Here is a 13,367-nt window from a genome sequence, read left to right as displayed (position 1 = left end):
TGGGAGACAGACCAGTCCTTACTTACAGACAGCCCCCCAATCTGAAGCAAATACTCACCAGCAACCACACAACAGAACCACCAACCCAGGAACCTATCCTTGCAACAAAGCCCGTTGCCAACTCTGTCCACATATCTATTCGGGGACACCATCATAGGGCCTAATCACATCAGCCACACTATCAGAGGCTCGTTCACCTGCTCATCTACCAATGTGATATATGCCATCATGTGCCAGCAATGCCCCTCTGCCATGTACATTGGCCAAACTGGACAGTCTCTACGTAAAAGAATGAATGGACACAAATCAGACGTCAAGAATTATAACATTCAAAAACCAGTTGGAGAACACTTCAATCTCTCTGGTCACTCGATCACAGACCTAAGAGTGGCTATACTTCAACAAAAAAGCTTCAAAAACAGACTCCAACGAGAGACTGCTGAATTGGAATTAATTTGCAAACTGGATACAATTAACTTAGGCTTGAATAGAGACTGGGAATGGATGAGTCATTACACAAAGTAAAACTATTTCCCCATGGTATTTCTCCCTCCCACCCTACCCCCCACTGTTCCTCTGATATTCTTGTTAACTGCTGGAATTAGCCTACCTTGCTTGTCACCATGAAAGGTTTTCCTCCTTTCCCCCCCCTGCTGCTAGTGATGGCTTATCTTAAGTGATCACTCTCCTTACAGTGTGTATGATAAACCCATTGTTTCATGTTCTCTGTGTGTGTATATATAAATCTCTCCTCTGTTTTTTCCACCAAATGCATCCGATGAAGTGAGCTGTAGCTCACGAAAGCTTATGCTCTAATAAATTTGTTAGTCTCTAAGGTGCCACAAGTACTCCTTTTCTTTTTGCGAATACAGACTAACACGGCTGCTACTCTGAAACCTAAAATCAGACAATACATTAGTGATCAGTCTGGCCAACTGTGTTAAACTGTTTAACTGTTGTTAATTGCTAATAACAAGTTAATCTAATGATTGGTTTCCAGTGAATATATGTAAATCATAACTGAGATGGAAGTAAAAAGAATGCATTAAATAACACAGTAAAATGGCATGTTTCTGCACTATTCGGATTCAGATTCCAAGTTAGGTCAGTCTAATTTAAAAAAGATCCTAGCACTTGTAAAGTTTCTTCCCTATTTGTAATCACATATGGAATTTCCGAAACCAATTTTTTTTTATAAATCTGCAAAACCCATTTATCTATTCTTAATGCTTATACAAGATTACATGTTACACAATGCCATGCTTGTCTGCAGTAATAATGAAACACTTACACATATGCTTCAATTCACTTACAAAGATAAAAAGGCAGGTTCTGACTTATTTACATTTACAACAAATAGTTATCAAGAAAAAAGTGTGGAGAGAGAGGAGAAGCAATTGAGTAAGCATAAGAGACAGTGGATCAATGTTATGAACTCCAGTATCCACTTTAAGACCCTGATTCTCCAAACACTTATTTACATGCTTAAATTTATGTCCCATTGGAGTCATAGAGATTATAAACATGAATAAAATTAAATGTGGACATAAGTTTTATCAGGATCCCAGGGCCTATATAGATTCACAGATTCCAAAGCCAGAAGGGATGATTGTGAACATTTAGTCTGGCCTCCCATATAACACAGGCCATGAAATGTCCCCAAAATAATTCTTAGAGCATATCTTTTAGAAAAAGATCCAATCTTGCTTTAAAAATTGTTGGTGATGGAGAATCCATCACAACCCTTGGTAAATTGTTCCACTGATTAATTACTCTCACTGTTAAAAATGTATGCCTTATTTCCAGACTGAATTTGTCTAGCTTCAACTTCCAGCCATTGGACTGTATTATTCTTTTCTCTGCTAGATTGAAGAGCTTATTATTAAATATTTGTTCCACATATAAATACTTATAGACTGTGATCAAGTCACCCCTTAGCCTTCTCTTTGTTAAGCTAAATAAACTGAGTTCCTTGAGTCCATTTCTGTAAGGCATGTTTTCTAATCCTTTTAGTCATTCATTCTTTTGCCTCTTTTCTGAATCTTCCACAATTTATGAACATCCTTCTTGAATTATGGACACCAGAACTCAATATATTATTACAGCAGTGGTCACACCAGTGCCAAGTACAGAGAGGTAAATTAGTCTCTCTGGTCTTACTCAAGATTCCCCTCTTCAGGCATCTAAAGATTGTATTAGCTCTTTTGGTCACAGAATCACACTGGCAGCCCATGTTCAGATGATTATCCACCATGACCCCCAAATCTTTTTCAAATTTACTGCTTCCCAGGATAGAGTGCCAATCCCATAAGTATGGCCTACATTCTTTGTTCTTAGATGTGTACCTTTAGCTGTATTGAAACATACGTTGTTTGCTTGCACTCAGCTTCCAAGTGACCCAGATCACTCTGTATAAGTGAACGTTCCTCTTCATTATTTACCACTTCCCCAATTTTTATGTGATCTCCAAACTTTATCAGGGATGATTTTGTGTCTTTTTCCAGGTCACTAATAAAAATGTTTAATAGTGTAGGGATCAAAAACTGATCCTTGCAGGACCCCACTGGAAACACACCTGATCAATAATGATTTCCCATTTACAATTACATTTTGAGATCCACCAGTTAGTCAGTTTGTAATCCATTTAAGGTGTGCCATATTAATTTTATATCATTCTAGTTTTTTAAACAAAATGTCATGAGGTATCAAGTCATACGCCTTACATAAGTCTAAGTATACTACATCATCACTATTACCTTTATCAAATTTGTAATCTCATCCAAAAAAAAAAAATCAAGTTAGTTTGACAGGATCTATTTTCCATAAACCCTTGTTGATTGGTATTAATTATATTACCCTCCTTTAATTCTTTATTAATTGAATCCCGTATCAGTCAATCCATTATCTTGCCCAGGGTCAATATCAGACTGACAGGTTTATAATTATTTGGGCATATCATTTACCCTTTAAAATATTGTATAGCAAGGAGGCGTGGCCTCCCTCTGGGCCTGACGGGGAGGAACCACAACCCAGTCCCTGGGGGCAGAGCCAGATAAGCCATTCCCACCCTGTCGGAAGCAGAGAGGTGGGACAGGAAGTTTAAAAGGCGGGCCCTGCAGCTCAGTGGGGTTGGAGCCTGCAAAGGAGACAGATGATTCTTGCCTACTGCTGGGGCCTGCAGCCAAGAGGGATCTCTGGAGCACCGAGGACTCGAAGGGACTGCCAACCGATAAGGATGCTGAAGAGCTACTGTGACTGGTGCTGGCAATGTACCCTGGGAAGATGGAGGAACCCCACGAGATAAAGATATATGGTGAGGGGATTGTAGGAAGTAGCCCAAGGAAACCAGACAGTAGTCTGGTTGTGGAGCCCTCTGCCACTGTCAGGGCCCTGGGGAGGGACCTAGTGAAGTAGAGTGGGCCTGAGTCCTCCTACCCTCCTATGGCCACCCCACCTGGTGTGACTGACTACCCACCTTGGCATTTGTCTGCCATCTGCCTGAGTCAGGATATCAGGTGTTAGATTGCTTGGCACTCCATCCTGCCTGAGGGCCTGAGCCCCAGGCTGCTAATTCCCCTTTAAGGCTGCCTTATAGAAATGTGGAAGCAATGATCTCCCCCTGGGCCTGATGGGGAAGGATGGACATGGGCTTCTACATATTGGCACACCATTAGCTTTCTTCCACTCTTCTGGGACTTCCCCAGTGTTCAAAGACTTATTGAAAAGCAGCATTAATGGCCCAGTGACCTCAGCCAGTTCTTTTAAAACTCTTGGATGCAAGTTATCCAGACTAGCTGACATAAAAATGTTTAACTTTAGTAGATACTGTCTACCATACTCTTGAAATACTGGTGGAATGGAAAGACTGTTGTCATTTGTGACTACATAATCTGTCTTTTCCCAAATACAGAACAGAAATATTTATTGAACACTTCTGCCTTTTTTCCCGTTATTATTTATAATTCTACCATTTCCATTGAGTAATGGACCAATATCTTTGTTAGGATTCTTTTTGTTCCTAGTATACTTAAAAAACTCCTTATTGTCTTTAACTATGCTGGCCATAGATTTTTTCCATACATCCTTTTGCTTCCCGTATCAATTTTCCTCAAGTCCTAGCTTCTGATTTATATTCATTACTATCAACTTCCCCTTTCTTCCATTTGTCTTTATAATTTTTATAGCTACCTTCTCTTTATCTCTAAACCAGGTTGGTTTTTTAACTAATGTAGCCTTTCTTGATGGTAGCTTTTGGGGCACATAGGAATGTGTTGTTAAACAATTCCCAATTATCATTCACATTTTTCAGATTAAGTTCTCCTGGCTGATTTGGCTCATGATGGTTTCTGGCTTTGTGAAATTGGCCCTTTTAAAGCACTATATATATATTATTGGTCTGGACTTTATTGCACATTGTTAATGTGATCAAGTCATGATTACTTGTACCTAAGTTACCATTAATTTTTTAGTGCTGCGATCCGTTCCTCTTTATCTGACAAGATGAAGAGCAACACAGAATTCCACTATGTTGGATGCAACACTTTTTGAGTTATAATACTGATTACCAATGCTCCTGAGTTAGACTTTTACGAATTAATATTGTGTTCAATAAAACCTTTGCATGGATGTGTTATATGACCAGATGTCAGGAGCTAAAAAGTAGGACTGTATTTCTGTCTATTTTTTTGGTTTGTTTTTTTTAAATGAAACTACACCTGCTCTGTTAATTCACTGATGAAGAAGAATAGTTGAAGTCTGGCTTATTTCTAGCACAAAAGTGAGCTTCTGACAGAACAAAAAGACATAGAATAAATACGCCTGGGGGAATTCTGTGCCACTGTGTGTGCGAAGAATTCATGGCCCCCGCAGATTTCTTTGCTTTCCCACAGAAAAATGACTTTCTGACAGGGAAGCAAAGGGAAGCTGCAAGAGCAGTCACGCACCACTCCCTAGCAGAGCAGATACATTATTTCAGGTACCCAGAGCAGCCGGCAGGGAGATAAATCACCCCGGGGCTGCGGACACCAAAGCTAGTGGCTCCTACCCTGAGCTGGGATCAGCTTCTAGTCCCGGCTGGGCTGGCGGCAGGAGAGAACAGGCCTTTTCCCCTGCAAGGAGTGTCTGGGGCTTTGTCAGACCCACCCCCAGAAACCTCCCCCAGGAATCTCAGCATCCTCCCCTGCTTCCTGCTCCCTTCGCTTCTCAACTGTGCGGAGCAGGGTCACTGTACTGAGAGCTGCTCCCCTATCCACCCAACTCCCATGCATCTGGACCTTCATTACCAAGACACTGCTGCCAAGCCTCACCGGGTACATTCAGAACCCCCCTAGCCCTCCATACCCAAACCCCACTCCACTGCACCTCAACCCCTGCATGTAGGTGCTGGAGGAGTGGGGCCCTCTGCATCTAGAACCTCTGCCTCCGGACCCCCACCCCTGCACCCAGACCACCTTCTGAACTCCCTACACTCAACTCTCCACTGATGCCCCACCCCCCTGCACAACCCTGAGCCCCCACATCACTAACTCCCAAATAGCTGCACCCAGACCCTCACCCCATCAAGCCCCATTCCTCTAGCACCCAGACCCCCCCACAATCAGACCCCTCCACTGAGCCCCAACCACCTTCACCTGGAAGCCCCTACAGAGTCCCATTGCCCCTGCACGTGGAACCCCCCCCAACAAGCCTCTGTGCATCCAGATCCCCTCACACCTAAACCCCCCACTGAGCTGCCTACACCCAGATTGTCCCACACAGAATCTTCTCACCACACACCTGGATCCCCCTAAGCTGAGCCCCTCCACACTTGGATCCTGCGTGGTTGAGCTGTCTGCCCCAGACCTGGTGCAGAGGGGCAGGGCCCGAGGGCGTTTCTGGGGAAAGCCCGGGCCTTGTGCTATGTCAGGATTGCGTGCAGCCTCACTGCCAAGTCATGTCCCGGGAGTTGGGAGGCTGCAGGGTGATCTCCCACTTTCCACAAGTCAGTGGCCTGTGCTCCCCACTGCCATGCTGGAGCCTCTGCATTTATTTATTGACGAATATAACTTGCAGAATTTTAAAATACTGTGCTCAGAATTTGAAATTTTTTGGTGCAGAATGCCCTCAGGAGAAAATAGTATAAAACATTTCTAATTGTTCTGCACATGAACGCCAACCCTCTGCACAGATTCATATTGGGGAAGATTTCTTGTTTCTGCAATGGATATGGTATTGCATATACTCTTCAGATGTTTTCAGTGGGATACAATTTTTTCGAGGAAAGCACACTAATCACATAAAATAAAGCATAATATCAGTGTTACCCCATTTTTGTTTCCCATAAAGAGTAGTGATTTTTCCCAAACTTCCACTCCATCTCCATTGCCTTCAAGATTTTCTTTTTTCTCCACTTCAGCTTTAGCGATATCCCACAGAGTATCACTAATAGAGAAAACAAAATAAGATGTCTTCATAGAACCTATACATATTTCCCACTAAGGTTTGAAAGGACAAGTGAAGATTTTGAATACTACATTCCCTCTGCATATTAATACATCCTTGATCCGAACTAGCTATGCTTCAGTAAGAAAGCTCCCCTTAGAAATCACAAATAAATCTGTGGAACAGAGAGTAACGATAGCGAATTCTACACCTCCAAAATCTCATACTTTTAGGAGATAAACTTTCTCATTTTGGAAGCAATTTTAAGACAGTTAAATAGCAAAATCTTTAATTGTCAGAGAAACAAGCTATGTGTTTCAATGCAACATGTACCATTTCACTAATGTTTTGTAACTTCCAATGTCAGTAGTAAGTGCACATAGGGCATGTCTGTCAAGCACAAGTTGTGCACACCCAGTGGGCCAGCCTATATTTGACCCTGGTTCCGAGGCACACCGGGGATGTCAGCTGGCGGATCCTTCACAGAGCCATGAGCACGGGCGTGTACTTGGTGCGGTTCATTCCCCTCCTAGACACCTTCCCCTTTTGCGGCATGAGGGAGACCCTGGCGCACGTGTAACTGGAGTGCACCAGGTTACAGCCTCTATTCCAGCTCCTCTTGGATATACTATTACGTTTTTGGTTGCACTTTCCCCCTCACCTTCTCATCTACGCACTTCCTATCCGTGGCCCCACAAAGTCGTGGGACCTCCTTGTCAACCTCCTCCTAGCCCTGGCCAAAATGGCCATCTACAAAACCAGGGAGAGGAGGTTGGCCGACGGGGTTTCCTACAACCGTGGGGCCTATTTCCGTTCCTCAGTCCGTTCATGCGTCTGGGCAGAGTTCCTCTGCTCAGCGTCCGCTGGCTCCCTTGACGCCTCTGAGGAGCAGTGTGGGGTTCTCTGCTCAGTGTCCCCGTCCAGTTCCCTTTGTTTAGCCCTGTGACCACACTCCCGTTCCTGTTATTTCCTTAGTTGTCCCATGCAATTATTTGGTATCCTGGACCTGTAGATCCTCCCCTTAGGCGGGGGGAGGTCCTTTAACAGTAGGTGGGCAGAAACTTCCTGGATTCCTGTCCACTTCCTGGATCCCAACAGGACAAGTTGTGCACAGGCCCATCTACCTACGCTAGCTTGAATCAATCTAATGTGAGTAACAACAGTAGTGAAGACAGTGCAACATAGACAGTATAAGCCAGAGTTTGCTAGCCCTCTCTGAAGCCTGTGCTGCACAGTCAGCTCCCTGCACTAGCTGGATTCAAGCTAGCTCAAGAAAGCTAGCCTGGGCACAGCTGTGCAGACATATCCCTACACTAAGTAATTGAAGAAACTTCCAAAAGCAACTGTGGCAGTCTGTCTACATATAATGCTGAAGTTTGGGTTTCCTCAAAGTCCTCCAGGTGTTTTAGCGGCTCCTACCACAAGGTATGAAGTCTGGGGTCAGGGCACTTCCCCATTGGGCCTGTTTATGAAAGCTGGCCGCACAAGGCGATGATAGTGACCTTAACATCTGTGAAAGGCTCACAGGCCTGCATGTTCAAAAGATTAGCGATTTCTGAGGGTCTGTCCTAAACTGCCCTAAAGCAGCCTGCGTCTCAGGAAGTGCTGAGTACCCGTCCCACGCTGCGACCCCCACGCTGCTCGCTTTGAAAACGTGGGTCGTGACGGCAGAGCCTCTTCGCTCTGATTTCACGGGCCCGCTGTGTCTTCCTGAGCCTGCTGGCGGAGAAAACAAGCTCCCGGAAGCCTCCCTCCCTCCCACCGCGGTCACAGCCCCTCTCGCCGGACGGGAGGGGCCCGGCGGCGGCTCCATCTCTGTACCCGCAAAGCACCAACCTGCCCGGGGGCCCGGGCGGTGCCAGCTGGGCGCCCAGGCGGGGCGGGCGCAGAGGGGGTCTCCGTGCAACCAGCCCCCTCCCCGCCCGAGCGGTGCGAGCCCCCCGGGCAGGAATAGCGGGGGGCGGCTGGCGGCGAGGACGCAGCCCCTCACAGCGCGGCCCCGCACGGGGCAGAAGGTGCTGGAGGGAAAGGGAGGCAGCGGCTGAATGGCTACAGAGGCGCCGAGCCCCCAGCCTGTACCGGGGGTCCTCGGGGGAGTAACGCCGCCGCCGCCGCCGCCGCCTTGTTACCTGGGTTTGGGCATCGCTGCTCAGGGGCCGCCGGGGGTCTGGGGGCGCTCTGACCCCGGGCCCAGCTCCTGGTCACCATGGGAACCACGCAGCTGCTGACATAGGACGCAGGAGCATCATGGGAGTTGTAGTTCTGGGGGGTCGTTCCCTCCCTCAGCTCTATGGGGCCCCTCAGAGCCTGGGAGTACAGGCAAGAGGCAACCCCCCCCGCTCTCGGACACACACACACACACACACACACACACACACTTCCCCGGCTTGAGTCCAGTCTCTCCCCAGCCCTGCCTTCAGGGCTTGGCCACCTTTCAGCCATGCCAATCAGTGTGGGGGGCTGGGCTGGACTGCACTGGGAGCCCTTCCCTCGGGCTGCTACAAAGAGGGCTGGTCTACACTTAAAGGTTAGGTCGACCTAGCTGAATTGCTCAGGGGTGTGAAAAATGTCACACCACAGCTGGGCAGCATGATTAGGTCCATCTAATTCCTACCCTAGAGCAGCTAGATAGACAGAAGAATTCTTCCATTGCTCTAGTTCTGCTTCTCCAGGGGCTGGATTTACTATAGCAATGGAAAAGCCCCTTCTGTAGCTGCAGTGTAGTGTAGCCATGCCCTGAAACACTCCCTTCATCTACCACATACATGTTGTTTCCCTTCCCTGTGTCTTTTTTCACGTCTCCCTGACTCTTCATTTGTGTTTCTCCCTGGGAGCCAGGACTGCCCTAAACAACATCCTTGGAGACAGGGGTGAACATCTTAATGGATGTCATTTTAGCTACCAGAACAGGTGAGAGGCAGCAGAAGACAGACATCTAGGATTTACATTAAAACAGGGATAACTGCTGTAGATCAAGGCCACTATTTACTCTACTCCTGCTGTTGTCTTATTCAATAACCTTTATCTGAAACTTTTACTGAATAAAGTTAGCATTTTTTAAATTTTACTTTTTCTGTTTTTAAAACATTTTCACTGATTAGAAATGAGCTGCACCTGTTCCTCTTCCTCAAAGATTATGCAGCTCAATTAATAGTGCTTCTTAATTATTAGTAGTCTTTGACCCATCTGATCACTCAAGTATCTTGCTACTGTAAATACCCTCATTATCAACAAAGAAGAATCATAGAAGACAGGTTGGAAGAGACTTCAGGTGGTCATCTAGTTCAACCCTCTGCTCAAAGCAGGACCAAACCCAACTAAATCATCCCAGCCAGGGCCTTGTCAAGCCAGGCCTTAAAAACCTCTAAGGATGGAGATCCCACCACATCCCTAAATAACCCATTCCAGTGCTTCACCACCCTCATAGTGAATAAGTTTTTCTTAATATCCAACCTAGACCTCCCCCACTGCAACTTGAGACCATTGCTCCTTGTTCTGTCATCTGCCACCACTGAGAACAGCCTGGCTCCATCCTCTTTGGAACCACCCTTCAGGTAGCTGAACGCTAATATCAAATCCCCCCCTCACTCTTCTCTTCTGCAGACTAAATAAGTCCAGTTCCCTCAGCCTCTCCTCATAAATCAAGTGCCCCCGCCCCTTAATCATTTTTATTGCCATCCTCTGGACTCTCTCCAATTTGTCCACATCCCTTCTATAGTGGGGGGCCCCAAAACTGGACGCAATACTCCAGATGATCAACATGGTCAAACTCTTCCTCTGTGTTTTGTTGTCACTGATGATAGCACAGTGATACCAGTCATACAAAAAACTTTACTTTCAGGGAAAATTTGACCCACATAGCTATAAAAATTGGGAATGGCGCATAGAAAGTGTTTGCTGCCCAATGTCTCCTACCTGAATAAGTAGACGATGCGATAATTTCTACGCTCAGTTTCACTTGGTTCACAAAAATCAGCTGCTATTGCTGTTGGTGATAATAATCTGCCTGCAATTATAGTGTGAGACAGTTCAACATTGTGTAGCATTCAACAATTTTGGTTTTTTAGCCATTTATTCCTGTGAAGTTACTTCTTGTAAAAGGTTCTGAACTGGACAGCCCTGAAGACTGGAATTCTCTTTAACTAGAAAAATGGTTCCGCACAGGCAACATTGAGAATGAAAGCTTCCTCCCAGCAAGAGCAATGATATTTTTTCTTATGTGAATTAGTTAGACCACTAAACTCATGTCAGACAGAGCACTGAATAGATACCAAATTATAGGAATTTTTGATCGCTACTAAACTGAACTGGCTTTGAACTGACAACTTGGAGGTGAAAGATTCTCTGATTAGGCTGTTAGAAAAGTGTAGGCCAAGAATTTAAAAACTAGTGTGATGAACGTCCAACTTGATATGCTTTATAGGGACTTGATTTTTAGAGGGGGATGCTGTGCATATTCTGCAGATCAGTCCCCTTTGAGCTGTTTCAAGTTAGGCACCCAAAAACGGAAGCAGACAAAAATCACAAGTCACTTTTGAAAATCATGGCTATAATACATGTTTCAGAATAACAAAATAGCTAAACTGAAGAAAAGGGCAGGAATGAGTAAGCAAATGCATAAATATAGGCTTGGCCAATTTTTATCTTTATAATTTTGTTGGTTAGTATCAATGTTTATTCTTAAGCAAAAAGAAAAGGAGTACTTGTGGCACCTGAGAGACTAACAAATTTATTTGAGCATCAGCTTTCGTGAGCTACAGCTCACTTCATCGGATGCATTCAGTGGAAAATATAGTGGGGAGATTTATATACATAGAGAACAACAAACAATGGGTGTTACTATACACACTGTAATGAGAGTGATCACTTAAGGTGAGCTATTACCAGCAGGAGAGCGGTTGGGGGGAGGGGAGGGAACCTTTTGTAGTAATAATCAAGGTGGGCCATTTCCAGCAGTTGACAAGAACATCTGAGGAACAGAGGGGGATGGATGCGGGGGGGAATAAACATGGGGAAATAGGCTCGACTAGAGACTGGGAGTGGATGGGTCATTACACAAAGTAAAACTAAGTTAATTGCATGTATCCAGTTTGCAAATTAATTCCAATTCAGCAGTCTCTCATTGGAGTCTGTTTTTGACATTTTTTTATTGAAGAATTGCAACTTTTAGGACTGTAATTGAGTGACTAGAGAGACTGAAGTGTTCTCTGACTGGTTTTTGAATGTTATAATTCTTGACGTCTGATTTGTGTCCATTTATTCTTTTACGTAGAGACTGTCCAGTTTGACCAATGTACATGGCAGAGGGGCATTGCTGGCACATGATGGTATATCTCATATTGGTAGATGTGCAGGTGAACGAGCCCCTGATAGTGTGGCTGATGTGATTATTTAAGGATATTTAAGGATATTAAGGCCCTATGATGGTGTCCCCTGAATAGATATGTGGACACGGTTGGCAACAGGCTTTGTTGCAAGGATAGGTTCTGTTGTGTGGTTGCTGGTGAGTATTTGCTTCCCATTGGGGGGCTGTCTGTAAGCAAGGACTGGCCTGTCTCCCAAGATCTGTGAGAGTGATGGGTCATCCTTCGGGATAGGTTGTAGATCCTTGATGATGCATTGGAGAGGTTTTAATTGGGGGCTGAAGGTCATGGCTAGTGGCATTCTGTTATTTTCTTTGTTGGGCCTGTCCTGTAGTAGGTGACTTCTGGGTACTCTTCTGGCTCTGTCAATCTGTTTCTTCACTTCAGCAGGTGGGTATTGTAGTTGTAGGAATGCATGATAGAGATCTTGTAGGTGTTTGTCTCTGTCTGAGGGGTTGGAGCAAATGTGGTTATATCGTAGAGCTTGGCTGTAGACAATGGACCGTGTGGTATAATCTGGATGAAAGCTAGAGGCATGTAGGTAGGAACAGCGGTCAGTAGCTTTCCAGTATAGGGTGGTGTTTATGTGACCATCACTTATTAGCATCGTAGTGTCCAGGAAGTGGATCTCTTGTGTGGACTGGTCCAGGCTTAGGTTGATGGTGGGATGGAAATTGTTGAAATCATGGTGGAATTCCTCAAGGGCTTTTTTTCCATGGGTCCAGATGATGAAGATGTCATCAATGTAATGCAAGTAGAGTAGGGGCATTAGGGGACAAGAGCTGAGGAAGCATTGTTCTAAATCAGCCATAAAAATGTTGGCATACTGTGGGGCCAGGCGGGTACTCATAGCAGGGCCGCTGATTTAAAGGTATACATTGTCCCCAAATGTGAAATCGCTATGGTGAGGACAAAGTCACAAAGTTCAGCTACCAGGTTTACTGTGATATTATCGGGGATACTGTTCCTGACGGCTTGTAGTCCATCTTTGTGTGGAATGTTGGTGTCATGGGTTTCTACATCCATAGTGGCCAGGATGGTGTTTTCAGGAAGATCACCGATGGATTGTAGTTTCCTCAGGAAGTCAGTGGTGTCTTGAAGATAGCTGGGAGTGCTGGTAGCATAGGGCCTGAGGAGGGAGTCTACATAGCCAGACAATCCTGCTGTCAGGGTGCTAATGCCTTAGATGATGGGGTGTCCAGGATTTCCAGGTTTATGGATCTTGGGTAGCAGATAGAATACCCCAGGTCGGGATTCCAAGGGTGTGTCTGTGCGGATTTGTTCTTGTGCTTTTTCAGGTAGTTTCTTGAGCAAATGATATAGTTTCTTTTGGCAATCCTCAGTGGGATCAGAGGGTAATGGCTTGTAGAATGTGGTGTTGGAGAGCTGCCTAGAAGCCTCTTGTTCATATTCCGACCTATTCATGATGACGACAGCACCTTGAATATTACTACAAAAGGTCCCCCCTCCCCTGCCCCACTCTCCTCCTGGTAATAGCTCACCTTAAGTGATCACTCTCCTTACAGTGTGTATGGTAACACCCATTGTTTTATGTTCTCTATGTATATAAATCTCCTCTTTGTA

At 45.2% G+C, this 13,367-nt stretch overlaps 1 protein-coding gene across 3 annotated transcripts in view; it reads right to left on the bottom strand.

Moving 5' to 3' along the window:
• The window catches only part of LOC119853246 (cytoplasmic dynein 2 light intermediate chain 1), a 133,202-nt gene extending 124,367 nt beyond the window's left edge, over positions 1 to 8,835 (bottom strand). Inside the window, exons 1-2 of one of the 3 annotated variants that reach the window (XM_043511879.1) lie at positions 8,550 to 8,835; positions 6,303 to 6,420 (exon numbers count right to left, since the gene is read on the bottom strand). In XM_043511879.1, coding sequence (XP_043367814.1) covers positions 6,303 to 6,420; positions 8,550 to 8,563 — 132 coding nt within the window. In that variant the 5' untranslated portion in view covers positions 8,564 to 8,835. The remainder of the gene's footprint in view (positions 1 to 6,302; positions 6,421 to 8,549) is intronic. The other 2 variants (XM_043511880.1, XM_038396095.2) reach the window with 2 other exon arrangements.
• Positions 8,836 to 13,367: the final 4,532 nt, after the last annotated feature.

This window comes from Dermochelys coriacea, chromosome 3 (assembly GCF_009764565.3).
Source record: "Dermochelys coriacea isolate rDerCor1 chromosome 3, rDerCor1.pri.v4, whole genome shotgun sequence".
NCBI lineage: Eukaryota > Metazoa > Chordata > Testudines > Dermochelyidae > Dermochelys > Dermochelys coriacea.
Note: the sequence above shows the minus strand (reverse complement) of the source record. Positions and strands in the feature narration are given on the sequence as shown.